We start from the raw sequence: 20237 nt of genomic DNA, 5'->3' as shown, positions 1-20237 counted from the left end.
GAGGAGTGGTCAGTTTCACCAAAAGGTGACGTTTTACTGAGACATTTGGCTCAGTATTCTGCATCTGTCAGCAGTTTCTACATGCTCGCCATGTTATCTGCTGTTTGAAAACACATCTTGAAATGTGCAGTAGATTAAGATCTGGTGCTTTATATGCAGCGATTTACACGAGTAGCTGATAAAAATGAGACAAGCAAACGTTTCCTTTTGTTTTGTTTGTGATTGTTTTAATGCGCTTCACTTGGCCTGAAGAGATACATTCACGTTGAGACATCTTCCCTTCATTGAAGGTATGAGTGCCGTCACTCACAGAGTTATAAAGCAGCACATTTGTCTTGATGAAACTTTTCGCACACAAAATTAATCTGCTAAAAATGCAGACAATTGAGATATTTAAAGATACATCAGAAAGGACATTTCAATCAACAGAGCATGTGAATATCACATATAAATCTGAGACATGTTCAACATGATTAACTGTGTCTCCTAAACGGAGAAAAAGAACATACATCATTGCCAGTGTTACTGACAATATATATAGGCGTTCCCATGGGAACAACAATGTTTACTTCACAGAGTAACACCTGAAACAGAAATAAGTGACTACCTTTGAAATACAAAACAGGAGCCAACATGCCGTCTACAAATATCACAGAAACACAGAACCTGACCTTTACAAAAGGTAATGAAAGTGAAAGACTGCAGGAACATATGCAATAAGTCTTCAACATAAGACTACAACCAGAATGAGGACATGGACAATTGCTCGTTCAACATTAAAGTTTTGATGTAAGCTGTCTACCACGGCCTCCAGACGGTGCTGTTGGCTGGACTCTTCTTGATGCTGGTCTGGACTGTGGAGCCCAGGTTCTTATAAGAGGAAGACTGCAGCTTGTTGAAGTGGCTTAGAAGTCTTGTCTGGGACTGTGTCTTCACCTGCTCCCTGGACAGGAAGTTGTCCACCTCTTGGACACACCTGGAGTAGCCCTGTTTGACAGCTGCTGAGTCCACTGCTTGATGCTGCTGCTGCAGTCGTCTCAGGACACAAACTGTCATCTCCAGGATGTCTGCTTTCTCCAGCTTGGAGTCTGGCTGCTGTTTGAGGAACTCTGGACCCAGGAGAGACTTGAGCTGCTCAATGCTGCTGTTGATTCGCTCTCTGCGTAACTTCTCCACCAGAGGCTTTCTGAGCTGCAGAGAGAAGAACAAAGTCATTAATAAACTTATTCTGGAGTAAAGTGTTAGCATGAACAAAGTCAACCTCTCATTAACGATATTTAAATCTTCTTGAATCTTCAGTTTACCTTGTGGGTCAGAGTCAGATGCTCCTGAGAATTGGTCATTGCTGCAGTGATTGTAGGTGCCATGTCTGGATCTCTGTGCTGTAGAGGTCTCTGTAGAGAGAATGTGATCTCTGCTGGCTTCATCCCTCCTATTTATAGTCCCACATCTCCATATGAATGTGTGGGTCTCGGTCTGGTTGGAGTTTCTCACAGTCTCAGCCAATCAGAGAGCTCAGGAAGACAATAAGGGATGCAGCACTGTGAATGCAGTTATTGCCTGGGGGACAATGGTTAGATCTCAGGGGAACAGGTGGAGGACTGGGGGGGGGTGATGGAGACAGACTCACAGAGCTCTGTGTGAATCTGGGAAAGTGGTGACCCTGTAGAGAGAGCAGATCTGCTGCCTGATGCTGGGATCAATGACTTTGACTGAGCACACGCTCATCATCCCATCACACACGTGGGAGACTGAAAATGAAAACATGTTACGTTTTCATTTTTCTGAAGCTGAACATGCATTTATTTCTGTTGTAAACTTAACACTATCCAATGCATAAAAAGTATTCCTCTTGGGTTTTTTTGTAAGTAGGAGGTCTGGTGATGCTGAATCTGCAGTTGAGGTGGTAGTCATACTAACTTTAAGAAAGTAACACTATCCTGGATGTCTTCTGTTCAACAGCTGGATGAAAATGGTTTGATCATGTTTTGAATAAAGTTTGATTGCAGCTATTACAAATAAGCTTTAACTTCAAATTCGTAGTCTTATAGCACTATAACCAGCACCTGATCAAGGCAAGAATAGACCCCCTTTTATCCTTCCCGTCACAATAAACTGTCTGGAATGCAGAGGAACAAGTTGAATCAAAAGGAGGGGGGAAAAAATGTTTTTGAATGTTCATTAATCCTTAGCATGTCTGCATTCCTTACTGACATTTTACAAAAGCCTGGTAATGACAAGTCTTGATGACAGGAATTTCCATTCAGAGGCAGTGAGACAAAACTCGTAAACTGACTCCATAATTAATGTGATGTGCAACCAGACACACTTCTTTTGTTCTTGAAGGCAGTGAATGGACCGAGTGTGGGAAAGCAGGGAAAACCCACTCACAGAGCCCCAGAGGGACAATAGAGGCAGACCAGACAAAGACGTCTGTGAGGAGGGGGGGGACTCTTTACCACTGAATTTTAAATGTTTACATTTTTTACTCACTTAACCTGACAATATATATATTACTTATGTTTCAATATTTCTATAAAATTACAAAATTACCCAATTTGAAAACTTAACTTAGAGGTCTGTTTCAACTAAAAGTTCAAATTATCAAGTCTTTTATTTAATTTATACCACAGTATTATGGCTATTTTTATGGTCATCATCATTTTCTAATTTGAAACATGTTTAGCCTTGATCCTCTAAAAAAAGAAAATACAGTAACACTTTACTTTTACCTCCTTATTGAGCATTAATTAATTAAAGCAGTATATACAAACATTTAATAAATGACAGATATAGCAGCTTTAAATGTTTATTAATATATTTGTCAACAACTATAACTATAACCACAACTTCCTGTGGGCACCCAGAAGTGGAGGCTGGTGTATAAACAGAAAATTAATGACAATATAGTAAAACCGTTGCATTAATATAAAATATGTCTTCATATGACAAGTTACAATTGTTGACAAATACTGTACATTAATAAACACATTTCTGCGTATATATATCTGTTTACAAGTACATTATTAAATGCTAATATGCTGCTTATAATGCTAAATGTATAAGTATAGTTTAAAGCTGTATGTGATAATGAAATCTGCACCCAAACACATTTAGTTGACCGGTTGTTAGGTTACATCCCCAGTCAAAATATTTGTGTTTATTTCTCTTGCTCTCTTCTCCTAATTGAAGAGAGAGTGTCTAAACAACAAACTTCTCCCTCAGGGGAGAGCTGGGAGCTGCTTGTGTGGGGATGAATTAGCATTTAACAAGGCACATGTCTATTGTTGAGTGGGAGCTGTGTCAATGGGCAGAGTGTGGGAAAGCTGTGAGAGGCAGAGTCACAGTTCAGTGTGATTAGCATCCTCAGCCCCACCAGCACCTGACTGCTCTCCACAGGGAGTTGGCACACTTAAGAAGAAGAAGGTTTTTTTTTCTCTCTGTCTGTTTCTCTCTGGTCTCGACTCTCTTAACTTCTGCCAACTTCATTTCCCTTCTGTTTATCAGGCCATCGTTTCAGACTGAGCCTTGTTTTTAAAAATGTATTCTATTGATGGGTGCCAAGCTGCCAGGGAAACGTCGCCCTCACAAGAAGGGTTATACAGACTTTTTGTTTTGCTTCATGTTTTGACATGTACATACACCTTTGTGTAAATTCCATGTGCTTTAAGAAACCTCTAAATTAACGTCAGCTAACAGACAAAAGAGGGCAAAGACATTTTTACTGGACTAAAAAGGGAATTCGGTATTCCTTGAAGTATTAAACAATTACCGGTAAACAACTTTCCATTCAAATCCCCCTTCACGTTTGTAAATCAGAAAACACCGTTTAAATATCGTGGTAAATAATAATAACAAGGTCTTTTTAGCGTTGGCCAAAGCTCTGACAAAAACTTGGTGTTTGTTTTCACCTCCAGATGGTTAGTGCCGTCAAGTTCTGCCCTTTGCTCAACACGAGACCAATAGACCCCAATAAAGCATCCAAAGTCCTTTTGTGGTGCACTGATCACAGCTCCCAGGATTCAGTGTGGGAAACTCTGACGAACTCTTTACTCACTGGAACAACTTGTCGCAAGACAGAAGGCACCTCTGTTAGATCTGTACAACAACTAGCGATCATCTCATCACAATATACGAATTATGTGATTACTTGCAAGATTGTGTTAGCTTAAAAAACGTGTGGTACCTGTTCATGATTATGCAACGTCTTGGCTTTAACAACTAAGATGATTTTTAAAGAAATGTTTTGTTTTTTTTAACCCGGTCAACTTATCAAGAACTGATTCTTGATTTAACAGCGCAGATGCAGAAATATCTCTGAGGTATGAAGGTGTGTTTCATGTTGAGGACAATCTCCAAGTCAGTCTCCCACGTGTGTGATGGGATGATGAGCGTGTGCTCAGTCAAAGTCATTGATCCCAGCATCAGGCAGCAGATCTGCTCTCTCTACAGGGTCACCACTTTCCCAGATTCACACAGAGCTCTGTGAGTCTGTCTCCATCACCCCCCCCCCCCCCCCCCCAGTCCTCTTATTCCCCTGAGATCTAACCATTGTCCCCCAGGCAATACAACAGTATTCAGCGTGCTGCTGCTCCACATGCCTTATTGTCTCACCAAGCTCTCTGATTGGCTGAAACTGTGAGAAACTCCAACCAGACCGAGACCCACACATTCATATGTAGATGTGGGACTATAAATAGGAGGGATGAAGCCAGCAGAGATCACATTCTCTCTACAGAGACCTCTACAGCACAGAGATCCAGACATGGCACCTACAATCACTGCAGCAATGACCAATTCTCAGGAGCATCTGACTCTGACCCACAAGGTAAACTGAAGATTCAAGAAGAATTAAATATTGTTAATGAGAGGTTGACTTTGTTCATGCTAACATTTTACTCCAGAATAAGTTTATTAATGACTTTGTTCTTCTCTCTGCAGCTCAGAAAGCCTCTGGTGGAGAAGTTACGCAGAGAGCGAATCAACAGCAGCATTGAGCAGCTCAAGTCTCTCCTGGGTCCAGAGTTCCTCAAACAGCAGCCAGACTCCAAGCTGGAGAAAGCAGACATCCTGGAGATGACAGTTTGTGTCCTGAGACGACTGCGGCAGCAGCATCAGGCAGTGGACTCAGCAGCTGTCAAACAGGGCTACTCCAGGTGTGTCCAAGAGGTGGACAACTTCCTGTCCAGGGAGCAGGTGAAGACACAGTCCCAGACAAGACTTCTGAACCACTTCAACAAGTCCTCCTCTGATAAAAACCTGAGAGAGGCTGACTTCTCTCTTCTGAGCTCCACAGTCCAGACCAGCATCACCAAAGAGGAGAGTCCAGCCAACAGCGCCCCCTGGAGGCCGTGGTAGACACCTACAGACTGGAGTTACTGCCACAGAAACTGAGATGACCACATTGGTTAGGAGTTATTATCAGAAATATTATTCTGAAATGTTATAGATGTGTCTGTGCAAAGTGTCATATTAGACTGATATTTCCATTTACCATTGGGAATATATTTTCAAAGAAAATGAAATATTTTTTTGTGGGAAAAAAAACAATATTGTATTCTGTGAATAACATATATTCTCTTATTGATTGATCAATATAATCAAAAACTGGCCAATGCTGGCCAGCGTTATCACTCCTGCCTTTAAGTCCTGTAAGTCTTCTGTATCAAGACTGATCCAGTGACAGGAGCTCAGCTACTTTCTGGTAGCACTTTTTCCTTTTCCTTTTTACTTTGTAAAATATTATTGACCCATGTTGGGTCTTGAAGTCATCTGTTCTATAATCAACATGTTTTGTTGTGTCAACAGTACAAATGTATATGTCTCTCAGTGTAAGAGAGTTCACTTTGTTTAGGTTGTACTAAACGATTCCCCGTGTTTTGTAAAGATACTGAAACTGCTCACTCTACTCTGTTTGAGTACACCACCTTGGACTACAAGTTTTTACTGTGATGTGTCATCACCACTAGTGCCTCTATGATGTGAACCATTCATTATTTTTGAATAAAAAACATCAACTGAATCTCGAGCTGTGTCATCTCATTCTTTACACTGACAAAAACAAATAGTGAACAACCTTATCTGAATGCAATAACAATGCAGGGCTTACATTTGATTGCATTAGTTTGTATAATAATCGACATTGTCTCCATCCCTCAGTCTGTAGACTCCTTTAATAAGGACAATATTTATTTCTATTATGGCTGAGCACTACCCTCTAGTGGTTAGTTTATGCATGTGCCCCTCAACACAAGACACATGGGAATAGCTGCATTACCAAATACAATTACACAGTTTTTCTCTGTTGTTTCCCCTATAGTAATATTCAAACCAAAGACTGCATGTTTTTGGCTGCCCCATGCCATTATCAAATGTAAATATTCAACACGCATAATTTATACAAATCTCCCCAAACTTTAGCCTGACATATTTGGTATATCTTTTTTGAGATCTCCACTAGAATTTGAAATTAAAGTTCTGTGTCAGCATATGTTTGTTTTAACTAACCCACCTTCGAGCTGCTGCTTGATCAAGGTTTTGTTTTTTTTACAAGCAAACAAGTTAATGTTTAATAATCCACTCACCATAACAGCAACAATAATAATCCATTAGTTGAGAGACAATATGTCAGTTTTCTTCTCCTTATTTAAAACAAAATGTGGGGGAAAAAAGTGCAAATTAATAGGATTATGGACACTTATCTTCATATTCAAAACAAGTGAACAAAATCTCATGAAAAAACGTTAAAAAGATAAACGTACAAGTGTTTACTGTGTTCATGGTGCCGCTGAAACGTTTAGATGACAACACCCACGCCTCGGGCTGTACGTGGATGCTGATTGGACGACGGGGGGCACGCACGCACGCCACGCACGCAGCGTCAACATCATTGTCGACCATGGCGGAATGTGTTCGACTTGACAGCAGCACAAGTAGTCACGCCATGGATAAAAGCATCACTCTTCCGCCCGACGAAATATTCCGCAATTTGGAAAACGCGAAGCGGTTCGCAATAGACATAGGTACCCGGGGACGTAAAAGTTTTCTTCATTTCTTCAGCCGCTTTTGCTCGAGCGGCGCTAATCTCCGTGTTTATGGACCAGCTATGCCGCAGCCTGATACTATGACAACACATGACTTTGAGCGAAAGTAAACAAGACAGAGCTAACGTTAGCACGCTTAAATCCGTGTCTAATTTTAATTTGTTTGACAGCGACAGTCTGTTTACCTTGAGGATGGAAGTCTGATGAGATTTCACGGTTATCGTTATCAGATAGAGCGGACGTGTGTCAAAACAACCTGGCCAAGTTTGACAACTGCAACAGCGTTGACGCTAGCTGCTAAGTTAGCTAGCATGTGTTCATGCTTTGCCGTCTCTTTCACAGCTCACTGAGCGTTAAGTTTTAAGTCTGGATCTTAATCCAGTTTGTCACTTGTTTAGTTTCTGTTGTCTAACGGGTTTCTTATCGTTCGTTATCAACTCTGTTTTGCTTTAACAGGTGGGTCTCTCACAAAGCTTGCCTACTACTCAACTGTACAACATAAAGTGGCCAAAGTACGATCTTTCGACCACGCTACGAAGGTAATTATTTAGTTTTCCTACACAAAGTCCAAACAGCACGGGCGGGGGAAAGCTTGTATCTCCTGGTAGGCTGTATTGTCTTTATGTGAAAACACCACCACCAGCACACACTAGCTAAACAAGTAGATTTTGATGAAAACACACTAGCTTGTGTTGTTTCACACTGTCTATAGCTGGATGTAATGACGTATCCACCCTTTCTCCTCTGCCTCCCAGGAATCTGCCAGCGACAAGCTCTATGAAATATCTGTGCAGGAAGAGGTCACTGCACGCCTGCACTTTATCAAGTTTGAAAATGCCTACATCGAAACGTGCTTGGACTTCATCAAAGACCATCTGGTCAACACGGAGACCAAAGTGATCAAAGCCACAGGTGGAGGGGCACACAAGTTCAAAGAGCTCATTGAGAGGAAACTCGGACTCAAGTGAGTAAACACAAACCAGCTGTAAACGTAGCAACAAATAAAACTCTTAATCTGTGTCACTCAGCTTTTGGTCTGCTGCTGTTCAGTCCTGCACTGTAGATACTGTTGTACAAACAGAAAGGGCCCCTACTGAATCCGATTGACACACACACACACACACACACACACACACACACTGTCCTCTTCCTGTGAACCAGGTCAGAGGACAAACTTTATTGCATAGGAGAACTTATCAAGACTATTCTGGAAAATATCTACTGTTTGCTGGCTCGCAAACTATGGCAGCCTCTTTGCAACAGAGCAGTCACATAATTAGCATTAGCATTGAGAGCCATATATGTGTTTTTTTTTTTAAAGTTTTCCAGTTAAATGTTACTGTATTAATTCAGCTCAGAGAAAGGGGAACTAATCTGTGAAATTGGTTTGGAATTAAAACCCGCCCACGTGCCCGTCAACACGTGGCTGCAGACAGATACGTTAGAAAAATGTAAGTGTGTAGTGATATTGTAAAAAGGAGTTTGCACATTACACTTAATGATTTACCAGACGGAGCTCAAAACAGTTAGTCTTCTGCTCTGGCTGTGGATGATTCAAACTAATGGACTCTTTATGTGTTGCATCGTGGCAGAGTGGACAAAGAGGATGAGATGACCTGCCTCATCAAGGGCTGCAACTTTGTGCTGAGGAACATACCCCACGAGGCTTTCGTGTACGCCAAACACGCTGACTCAGAGTTCCGCTTTCAGACGACTCAGCCGGACATCTTCCCTTACCTGCTCGTAAACATCGGCTCTGGGGTGTCCATAGTCAAGGTAATAGTGCGTCATTGTTAAAGAATTTGAACTAGAGCTGACACGAATAGTCGATTAATTTATTAGTCCAGTGACAGGAAATGAATCAGTAGTTATTTAAAGTAATTTATGACGCAAAATCACCAATCAATCACCAGACAATCTCATGTTTCAGCTTCTCTGATGTGATGATTTGCGTTTTTTTCTGTTTTGCATCATAGTGAAATGAATATCTTCTGGTTTTGGGACTGGAGATCAGACAAAAAAGAAATTTAAAGACCTTGAGTATTTTTCTTTGTCCCCTGACATTTTATAATGAAATGATAATGAAAATAATTGATAGTTGCAGCCCTAATCTAAAGCTAAAGCGTACTCCTGTTAAGGTATGAAGGCTACTGGTTTGTTTTTTATTATATGAACATTTTTTGTGACTTTTTATAGAAAGGAACTTCAATAGACACATAGATAAATGTGAGCCTCTCGAAACTAGAGGTCGTTTTATCAAATGATAACCTGATATCAAAGTGACATTGACTGCTCATCACAGATATATTTGTATATGCAAAAGGAAGGTCTTGAATACAGACTGTATTGCAGAGAAAGGCTCAAATCAGGTGGTACACAGGGCCATCATGACAGAGTCTGTGCTGCACGCTTCAGTGTTTACATACTTTTATCTGAGTTGGCAGAACCGCATATCACAACAGACGTGTCGTCATTTGCTCCGAAAATCCAGCATCAGTTTGGCTCTACGGGGTTAAGGCACATACCCTTTAAATGAAAGTTATGTCTTTATCTGCTGTATAGTAGAGTATGTAAAATACATCTTGTGATTATTGTACAAGTTTGGCTTTTTCCAGGTTGTATTGCAGATTTGCGTAAACCGTCTTCTGCTCTCGCTGTATTTGATTCACAGGTTGAATCAGAGGACAAATTTGAGCGAATAGGAGGAAGCTCAATAGGTGGAGGGACGTTCTGGGGCCTCGGAGCCTTGCTCACCAAGACGAAGGTATCCTAAATAAGTTGGTCTACTTTTTCTGTCAGGCTGTAATAGCTGTTGAAGATGGCTTCTCGGTGCAATATTTTGTTCCCTTAAGCCTCGTGAACTTTACCCTTTTGTCTCCTGTAGAGATTTGATGAGTTGCTACAATTGGCTTCAAAAGGGCAGCACACAAGTGTCGATATGCTTGTCAAAGATATCTACGGGGGATCTTATGGGTCTTTGGGCTTGACTGGAGATCTTATTGCGAGCAGTTTTGGAAAATCTGCTACTGCTGACAAAGGTGACACATGGGAACATTGATTTTCTGTGGCTGCCTTGTAGCGTTATATATGTCCAAATTAGTGTAATAAAATACTGTAATGACACACTTTATGTTTTGTACCTTGTATGTGCGGTTCATTCAATTGATTTAATTGAAAAACACATTAAAGCAGTACCCCAGCCATGTTTTGAGTATCAAACACTCATCTTCTGTGGCTGTGAAAAGTTTGTAACTTCCTTAATCGTGCTTTGAAGGGCAGCAGCTGCAGTCAGCTCGGATTCAAAGTTTGCAAAAATACATTTCAATGGTGACCCAGTTTCACAGTGAAGAAAGTGTCAACATTTCCATTGAAACTCAAACCACTCCTGAGGGTATAATCCTCTGCCGTCTGTCCACATGCTCCATATGCTAACAGTCATACTGTAGTTTCCCCAGTAAATGACAAAATACACTACTGCCATTTCAGTCCTCACATGTTGGTTTTGGAAGTCAGTGTAACCTCTGAATCCAAGCTGACTCCACCACTGCAGGCTGCAAACCTGACAATGAAAGCATGGAGTTTAGCTTCAAATAAAATGAAAAGGGAACACAACAGAAACATATTTCTGTTGTGTTTGTGATGCCCTCTTGGGAAGGCAGGCTTCATATTTTCCTGTTTCAGTGCAAAACCTGTGTTGAAGTGAACTGATGACCTCTCACCCAGTTCTGACACAGCATTGTTCTCTCCATGTGCTGCACTTGTGACTGTTTAGTTTTGGCGACACTCAACAGAAATTCACAGCTTCTGCTGGCTTATTGGTGAAAGTCCTGTTACTGTCAATTTGCTGCTATTGAGCAATTATTGAACAGGAAGAAGTTAGTGAGAAGCCTCCTAATTTCAATACTGAAACTACTGAAGTGTTGCTGCGTGTATTGTATGCTTTTCAGTTTAGTAATGTGGGTATTTTGCCTGTCTGTTTAACTCTGTTCTGAATTGTAGAGTTCTCTAAAGAAGACATGGCCAAGAGCTTACTCCATATGATCAGCAACGACATCGGGCAGCTGGCCTGTCTGTATGCCAAGCTGCACAACCTGTCCAGAGTGTACTTTGGAGGCTTCTTCATCAGAGGACACCCTGTCACCATGCACACAATCACCTACAGCATCAACTTCTTCACCAAGGCAAGGCCTCTTAAAACAAACCAACAAACAGTAAATTAGTTCCTAACTGTCTGTTTTATCTCAGTTTAGTCCTGAACCTGGTTTGTTATCAGCTGAACTCGACAGTGTTTCACCTACAACCCAGATTATTATGTTATTTTCTCTTTTTGTTCTGTTGTTGTTGTAGGGTGAAGTTCAGGCCTTGTTCCTAAGACATGAAGGCTATCTGGGAGCCATTGGAGCATTTCTTAAAGGAGCAGAGGAGGACAGTAAGGAAAAACCTACAAATGCACATTATCGTCCTCAATTTGGTGTCAACAAGGTTTCTGTACATACTGATAAACATAACGCGGAAAGATATAAATGTCATGTAACGCTGCGTGGAGGAAGATTATTTGAAGTTTATCTTTTTCAAAACATTGTGGTTGATACTTTGTGCCTGCAACTATCCTGCTGTAGTTTTCTCACATTCGTGCTGACCTGGAAACTTGTAGTATTACAGGAAACAGATTCTTTCATGTTTTCACTGACATCAGGAATAAAATCCCTGGACTTCAGTTTTGAAACTGCTTAACCTCCTGTTTCCCTTAAACACATTTAACTGCCAACGCAGAATATAGAGGAACTGATTTAGGTAATTGTGCTACAGCACGAGCACCAATAACATTTCTTTCAAATGAACTAGAGTGAAATAATGACAGAATGCAATTAGAAATGGGTATATTACAAATGTCAAAATCTGCTAGCTAATCTGGGACTAAATATTTAATACAAACTTTAAATAATTATAAAATGCACAATAATGCAAATGCTATTTTATGTCTTGTACTCCACTAGATCCAAACCAGTACAGTTGGGGAGAGAATTACGCAGGAAGCTCAGGCCTGATGAGCGTTTCTCCAGATATGAATCCCATGCAACGCGCACGTAGTGGAACGGTGAGTCTGCTGAGGAGGCAGCGAGTGATCCGACATGAGGACCTGAAGCTGGGTCACGTACCACTAGACGCCACTCAAACCTCATGACCCATTTTCACTCTGCTGCTGGTTCATTGGTTTTTATCTCACCCTCCTACTTCCGTAAAACTTGAGCCTTACTTTCCATTTTTATTTTTGATGTCCTTTGTCCTCACTGAATCCGTAAGTATCACTGAGAGACATTCATTAATCTTTGATCATCTTTCTTTTCATTTCCTCTCCACACACTCCTCTGTCTACCAAACTCTCTCCTTCAGTTTCCCGTAAGTACCTCCGTCTGCTTCACTTGTGTGTCCTGGTTTGACAACATGTAGCTCCAGCTCACAGTGCCTTATCCTCTAGCTGTAAACACTCGACTTGAGTATTTAGTCACATCAGGCATTTACTTTGTTCGCTTGCCCGAGGACAAAGAGACACTTGAGAGCAGGTTTTTCAGAAAGCTGTTGCTACTGTTTGGTCCCTTACTAAATCAATTTATTGTCAAATTATATGTTATGAAAATGGAAAATAACAGTATTGTATTCCTTTGTGTGATACTTTGAGCATGTAGGCCTTCAGGAGCTGTTAGCCTCTGTTTGTATTAGCGGCCCTGGAATCCACTCTCACCACTGAAATTCCTTCTTTTTTTCCCAGCTTTCATTAACTTGTTTTCATTAGTGCAAACTGGCAAAGTGTGATGCAGGACAGCAAATGAAATATTAGCTCATCTTTGGTGACCACTCAAGAAACCTTCTATCGACGTCGTATCCTCTAATGGACTATTGATTGTGTCCCACACTGAATGATTCTGCTGCCTTCCACTGGCTTTTTAGGTTTTAATCTAGCCTCGAGCATCTTCCTCTCTGCTTTTTTGTCGTGCTAACACGAGTGAAACCGACCGCAGTGTAGCTGAGAAAAAGCGAAATATTGTGAAACATGTAAGAATAAAAAGCTTCTAAGAGCGATGGCTGGAATAGGCTTTGACGTTTGAGGAGCTGGAAGGAGCATTCAACAGAGTTTATGGAACAGACAGACAGCATGCATCTCCTCTGTCTCTTTGTTGTGTCCAGTTTGACATGTTGGAGATGGACCGTCTGGAGAGGCAGCTGGTGAATCTGCCTCTGCTGCAGGACCCTTCATCTTACATCCCTGACACCATGGACCTCACAGAGGACGCTCTGGCCCGTGAATACTGGCTCTACTGCTTTGAAGAGGCCCTAGACGGGGTAGGATAGCAGTTTATGCTTTTGGAAAACATTAGCAGACGGTGCCACACGGACAATGTCGGTAAACTTTATCTTTTGGAAGGAAAAATCTAAAATACAATCAATTTCAAGTGATTCTGAGTGATTGAGTTTGAATTGTGCATTGCAGTTCTGGTGGGTGGTGAAACTTTAGTCTCTGCCTCCTCCTATTGATTTGACATTTACGACATTTTAGAGAACTTATTGTGAAGAGTTGTTGCTGTCAATCAACAGGAAAAAAAAACCTCACAGTATGATATCATGTCCCATCATCTATGTTCAGTCAGTTATCTGTGACAATATTATGAAATAATGAGCCCAGAAATGGACGGCGCATTTGGTGTTTACAGGTCAGCTTTTCATATGAGATGAATTGTTTGGAGTCCTTTTTTTTTTTCCACTCAGTGCTTGTGCACCGTGGAGATTGTGAACATTATTGATTACTTGTTCTTGTTTTGTTTGTTTTTTTTGGAGCAGGTGGTTAAGAGAGCTGTAGCGAGCCAGCCCGACATGCCGGAGGCGGCCGAGCGAGCCGAGAAGTTCCGTCAGAAATACAGACACAAGCTTCAGACCCTCCGCCAGCAGCCTTTGTAAGGACTGTTTTTGTTTTTGCATGCAAGGCCTCTCTTGTTTGACCCCGAGGTCGCTTTTAGAAGACTTTTCTTCAACGTCTGCTTTAGTTTCATGTCTTCATACCTGCTGTAACTGCCCATGTGCTTTGTCAATGAAAAAGGGAAATCTTGATGTTGAATCTGTCTCAGTTTTTAAGAGTCACCGTGTCAGTCGTATTAATTCTGTCAGTGATTTATCAGAATAAACTCCGGTGAAGTCAGAACGATGAACACGTAAGCTATCGTTGAAATTGGACAAAAAAAACTCTCAGATGCCAGATTTTCAGAAACCAATTCTGCAGTTTGTTGTGAAGCCACAATACAAGCCTTGTCAAAATAAGTCCTATGCATCAACCGCCCGCCCCGTTGTGTGTATGTTTTTCTTTCTGCCTAATGTAGAGTGCTTCTCTTCTCACCTAGTGCTTATGGATCCCTCACTGTCAGAAGTCTGTTAGACACGAGGGAACACTGTTTAAACGAGTTCAACTTTCCCGACCCCTACTCTAAGGTCTGAGTGAAATCTATCACACCTATTTTGTTTTCTTTTTGTGTCCTTGTGTCGTGTGCTACACAGCCGGTTTTGGCCCTCACTGATCTGATGTGTCAACCTGTTACAGTTTTATGTTTTCATACAGTCTTGAGGTGTCACCACAATTTATTAAACCTACAATTTAGGCAACACATATTCTGATGTTATTTGAACAATTTTTTCCCACACTGAATGCTTGTGATTATTAATCTTTTATTCTATTCAAACTGGCTGTGTCATATCTCTGTTCTCTCGTAGATTAAACAGAAGGAGAATGACATCGCTCTAAAGTACTACCAGAAGGCGGTGAAGTCCCTGGAGGAGTTGAGCTGGGAGGAGAGACAGTTTGCCCTGGTCAGGGGCGTCCTGGCTGGGAATGTCTTCGACTGGGGAGCCAAGGCAGTGTCAGAGTGAGTGGACTCAATGGCTTTTATGTCCTGCGAGCAGCCTGGTTGATTGGTTGCTGTGTTCTGCCTGATTGTGGGCCGTGGGAGAGGCTCTGGTTGCGTATCCTGTAGTTTGAGCTGCTACAGCTTTGAACAGGGAGTTTTTCACTGTGTGTGTGTGTGTGTGTGTGTGTGTGTGTGTGTGTGTGTGTGTGTGTGTGTGTGTGTGTGTGTGTGTGTGTGTGTGTGTGTGTGTGTGTGTTACATTGTTTTGATGAATTAGCCACCCTGAGTTAGCCAGACTGCAAACTGTTGGCAGCATGGATTGAAAGTAAAGTAAACGGAATAAAGAATCTATTTAAGTAGCTAATTGCATACCTAACTGCATCCCAATGACTCTTCAAGATTTTTTTAAATTTTTTTTTTTATTTCTGTCGCCCTTTGAAGCTTTGAAGTCTGTTCACAGGGCGTCACAGTAAGCTTATCTTTTGACTGCCAAAAGGTCAACTAGGGACTGCTCTTCTTGTCTCTTCTTCTTGCAGGCTAGGCTGCAGTGGCTTAGTTTGAATCTCAACGTTTGGAAAGTTGGGTGTCGTGATGCAAATACCTGTCTCACTTTTGCACTGATCTCACTTTTGCATATTTGGTTTTGATGTCATGCAGTGTCCTCGAGTCTGATCCAGAGTTCGGATTTGAGGAGGCTAAACGACAGTTGGAAGGTATCCAAGTATTTCTCTTTATTTTTCCACTATTTTACCTTTTTATCTTGTGTCGTTGAACCAGTTGATGTCTTTCTAATATGATGACTCTTTTTTCTTCTCAGAGCGGCCATGGCTTGTTGATTCCTACGACAAGTGGCTTGAGAGACAAAAGGTCAGACTCTTCCTCTGCTTTTTTAATTTCACAGCCACATTATTCACTACAGCATTATTGGTGGGAGGTTAGAGGTTTTTATCAAAAGCACTTGACGGTACTACGAGTACACACACACGGTTTAGGAAACACATTACCAGGCACCAGGCACAACTAATGTTTTGATTAAGCAGAGAAAAACAGATGACCGCTTTTTAGCGCTCATTAGTAATATTTCATATGCTTATGATAGTGTTGCTGTGTTGTGTGCTCTTGATGATTAGTGCTTCAATACAATCCATCCTGGTTTTCTCTTGCAGGGTCCTCCTCATAAGTGTGCCTTGTTTTTCGTAGATAATAGTGGAGTAGACATCATTCTAGGAGTGATGCCTTTTGTCAGAGAGCTTCTCTCTCGAGGAACAGAGGTAAAGAACTCAACAACATAATTTCTAAAATAATAATATATTATGAAATGTTAATCCAACTCTTCTGTCTGTCTACCCTTAGGTTGTGTTGGCCAGCAACTCTGCTCCGGCTTTGAATGACGTAACGAACGGTGAACTGCAAATATTGACCGAAAGAATCGCAGCAATGGATCCGGTGATTCAGTGAGTATTTATGTTTTTAAAAGCAGGGCAAACTGATAAGGAAAAAATAAGCTATAAAGGCCACAGCTAATAATCTATCATCACACTTTTTTTCTGTTTTTACATTATAGTCTTATATTTTCTTTCCTGAGTAACTTCTAAAATATGATTTTCTCTGTCTGATCTCATGAGTTCACACCTAAAAAAGCTTTTTAAAAGAAGATCTTCAGTGAACTGTGGTCTGTTTGTTGTGCAGGGCTGGTCTGAGGGAGGACAGGTTGACGTTGGTCCAGAGTGGTTCCAGTTCACCCTGCCTGGATCTGAGGTCGGTTATTTGGCAATTTACATTTGACATTTTGAAAGGGAGTACTTTTCAGCCTGTGAAAACAGTTGTTATAATATCTGCTGTGACTCCGGAAGGACCTTCACAAAGCGAGAAAATAACCATGATGATGTTTAATTGGACTGGTGTCATCAGGGTTATCCTAGCTATGATTTAGAGACTATAAATTCAACACATTTAACAGAAAGCCTGCATTATAAACTGGGGCATGGAGTTTGTAAGATGAGAGCTTTCACCAGGCCGGGGAAGTCTAATGAAAGATGAGTTGCACAATGGGAAATGTAGAATCTAGAGTGTTTGGAGATTTACCTGTACTAGGATACCTCCGCCCTACTGTACAGCATTCAATCTGCAATATGACACCTAACACACTTGAGCTTATTACCATTCCCAACAATAAACCATGGCCTGATATTGACATAAATATAATTTATGTGCAGCAGAAATGTTCACATGTTTTATTCTCTGCCTCTGTCATTCCCTAGCCGTCTAGACAAAGTGCTGGCGATGGTGGTGCGGGAGCGACAAACCGACCTGGTGATCATCGAGGGAATGGGCCGAGCCATTCACACCAACTACTACGCCATGCTCAGCTGCGAGAGCCTCAAGATGGCCGTCATCAAGAACTCGTGGCTGGCCGACCGCCTGGGAGGGAAGCTGTTCAGCGTGGTCTTCAAGTACGAGGTACCGGCCGGAAAACCCGGCCAGCACTCTGCGGCGCCGACGCCCTCGTGAGCCCGACGGGGCTCGAGTTTGAGCAGGACAGAACGCAGAAGTCGAGCAGCCAGAATGGATCCGCTCTGAATGTAAGGATGATGATCGTATACTGCCACTAAGTGAATGACTGATGCAAAGCTGATTGTAAAATCTTGGCGGGATTTAAAGGTGATCGTTAACAGGGAGGATTTACAATTTATTTTAAAACATTGTTGATTTTCGTTGCCGGTTTCATGATTTACATCGCTTTCTTTCAGGTTTCTGTCCAACGTCCTGTAAAGTCACTTAGTTTGCTTCCATCATTACTGCCTTTTGATCCCATTCAGCATCTGGAGTTTGTTTTCCTGTGAAGTCACTGCTGGCCGTGTTCAGTAGACTTTAACTGACTGAGCTTGTAGGAAAATGAATGAAAAAGAAAAGTTTTTAATTTAAACATTTTGCATCAGTCATTGACATGCTGCCAACACATGACTGAGCACCCACATGGGCACAGGGCTGCTGTACATTTGTGTGTTAGAGAGAGCTGCAGCAGCAATGGCAGGTTTCAGCTGTAACACTTTTTACATAAAGTGTATTTAAATGTGCCTTGAGGCTGATGTGATGAAAGCATCATTCACTTAGATCGCTTTTAATTCCTGTTGAAGGCTACAAATACCACACAGATATCTGCTTTTGTTTCCCAGAGATCTCACGCCATAGAGCAGGAAGAATCCATGGATCTCCTGTTTTTTTGTTTTATTACTGCCAGTGAATGAGTTGAGATAACAAATGAATCATTGTCACTGTCACTTGTGTAGCTGTTTTAAAGTGGCATCAGGGAAAATGTTTAATCAGCGGGAGAAGCAGCACTTTATCACAAATAGATTTGGTCGTGTTCCTCCACAAGGTGGCAGTACTGTGACGTAGGTTTTTATGATTCCTCAAATCTTTCCCAAGGTGCTTTGGTGTTAAAATTCACACTGCATATTTCAGTTTAAATATTCTAACTGTCTCCGTTTTCACTTGGAAAACGTTTTCACTTGGAAACGTTTTGTCACTGAGATGGCTGTGGCACAAATCCATGGATTCACTGTAATTAACTGGCATGTACAAGTACAAGCTGTAATCCATCCCTAAGTCAAAAATGCAATTGTTTGAAGGCAATAATACCGCAGCACATAGTTGTAACAACCATCAAACACTGTGTGGTTGTGAAGAGTCTGACTGTATTGGTGACTTCATCGTAAAATATCTGATTTCGAGGCAGGGTGTGATTTTAAAAAGCCTTGTCTTGGTGTGAAAATGTCTCCCAAAGTTACAGTTGCTTGACATGTGGACTCACATTGCAATATTGTAATTTCATCTGTACATATATGTGACATGAGTATGTGTGTGTGAGTGTGTGTGTGTATATATATATATATATATATATATATATATATATATATATATATACATACATATATGTATATACACACATATATATATATAATTCATTTGCATCACTTCAGTTAAGCACACCAAGCACAACTTTGTGTATTATTCTCCTGACAATCAATTTTAAATAAATGGTGAAAACCTTTTATTTTATTCCTTTTTACGTGTGTGTTCATTTCTCTTGAATGCATGTGACAGCGGAGTTTGCAGCTGTCTAAAGGAATATGGAGAGTTGAAAGTTGCCCCATATTTAAAAAACCGAACCTGCCCCTGGCTGTATAAAAGCTCGACACCCTGGTATGTGGTGGTTGATGCCTGCTGGGGAGCTGCGGGTTGATAATGCATGAGGACGCCTGGCAGGGGGTCCTCCTGCTATTCCTCTTGCTCATCACTCCGACTGCCAAAACACACACACACACACACACACACCAGTTCTGCAAGACGCCCTCGTGCATTTAGAGACATCTTTGTATAACATATTTAAGGTCTGGCCTGGTTTTGATTTTGTACGTTCTTTTCTTATTGTATAATATCCAATGTGGACAGGAATGTTTCCCTTCAGCATCAGTTCACTCAGATTACTGGACAGCTGGTCCCCACCCCTCTTACATAGGAGTAGGACACCCACACTGAGAAAGGCGTAATTGTTTTGCATCTCTTTCAGTGATATTTTGCAGGTGAACCCGAATTCTCAGGCGCCGCACTTGAACTTCAGCATGTAGTTCAGATGCACTCTGACGCTCTGCTGAAATATATAAGAGCACGTGAGCAGGCTCGAAGGTACAGTTTCAGTTTCAGGCTTGTTTCTGCAGCTGCAGTGGGACGAACCATTTATTGCACTGTATAACTTTCTAATTACAGGCTCACAACACGCTGATACCACCGGCCCTGAGAAAACAGTGCAGCATTGACTGTCACTGTTTGCATAACACTAATTACCGTAGTTACAGTAAACAACGATTTCAAAAGACTTTTTTTCCTTGAGCTTTGAATTCAACACACTGTCGCTGAACCTTTTGTGGATTCTGTGTAACAATAACATCAATTTGATTGGTCATGTGACCTTGAACGTACAATACGGTACTGTGTGTATCGCCACTTTTTAGATACGTGTAAATACAGTATTCCTCTTGTGTCTCTGGGGTAATTTGTAATACGTTTTTCCTTACATTATTATTTGCAGGTGATTCACTCATGTGAGTGAGAGATGTGTTAGATGGGTGGAACTCACTCAAATACTGTCAGGCCCTCAAGTAGGCCACGTTCCTCTTACTGTAAAACTTTTGCAGTGGTCTTTTAAAATGATCTTATATAAAAATGGATAGTGTTAATACTACCAGAACCTGGAAATTGTTGGTCTCTCTTCATTTTTGCAGTTGGTTCGGTCGAGTTT

At 41.3% G+C, this 20237-nt stretch overlaps 3 protein-coding genes across 3 annotated transcripts; 2 read left to right on the top strand and 1 right to left on the bottom strand.

Moving 5' to 3' along the window:
* Positions 1 to 798: 798 nt before the first annotated feature.
* On the bottom strand, positions 799 to 1427 carry LOC139282441 (transcription factor HES-5-like). The gene is made up of 2 exons (XM_070902162.1): positions 1305 to 1427; positions 799 to 1191 (listed from the first exon to the last, which is right to left on the bottom strand). The coding sequence occupies exons 1-2, from the start codon at positions 1425 to 1427 to the stop codon at positions 799 to 801; spliced, it is 516 nt and encodes a 171-aa protein (XP_070758263.1).
* A 3278-nt stretch (positions 1428 to 4705) lies between these two features.
* Positions 4706 to 5358, top strand: LOC139282440 (transcription factor HES-5-like). Its single transcript, XM_070902160.1, has 2 exons — positions 4706 to 4828; positions 4942 to 5358. Exons 1-2 carry the CDS (start codon positions 4706 to 4708, stop codon positions 5356 to 5358), a joined length of 540 nt encoding a protein of 179 aa, XP_070758261.1.
* A 1540-nt stretch (positions 5359 to 6898) lies between these two features.
* Positions 6899 to 18997, top strand: pank4 (pantothenate kinase 4 (inactive)). Its single transcript, XM_070903409.1, is given in 19 exon segments — positions 6899 to 7022; positions 7500 to 7617; positions 7810 to 8007; positions 8636 to 8819; positions 9715 to 9807; positions 9928 to 10081; positions 11043 to 11224; positions 11391 to 11472; positions 12041 to 12141; positions 13230 to 13385; positions 13881 to 13993; positions 14435 to 14522; positions 14802 to 14953; positions 15593 to 15648; positions 15753 to 15802; positions 16102 to 16206; positions 16289 to 16389; positions 16625 to 16693; positions 17197 to 18997. Coding segments are annotated over 19 exon segments (2376 nt in total). The 3' UTR covers positions 17447 to 18997.
* The last annotated feature ends 1240 nt before the right edge of the window (positions 18998 to 20237 follow it).

This window comes from Enoplosus armatus, chromosome 3, assembly GCF_043641665.1.
Source record: "Enoplosus armatus isolate fEnoArm2 chromosome 3, fEnoArm2.hap1, whole genome shotgun sequence".
In the NCBI taxonomy this organism is placed as follows: Eukaryota; Metazoa; Chordata; class Actinopteri; order Centrarchiformes; family Enoplosidae; genus Enoplosus; species Enoplosus armatus.
The sequence above is the reverse complement of the archived record's forward strand: the minus strand, read 5'-3'. Positions and strand labels throughout refer to the sequence as shown.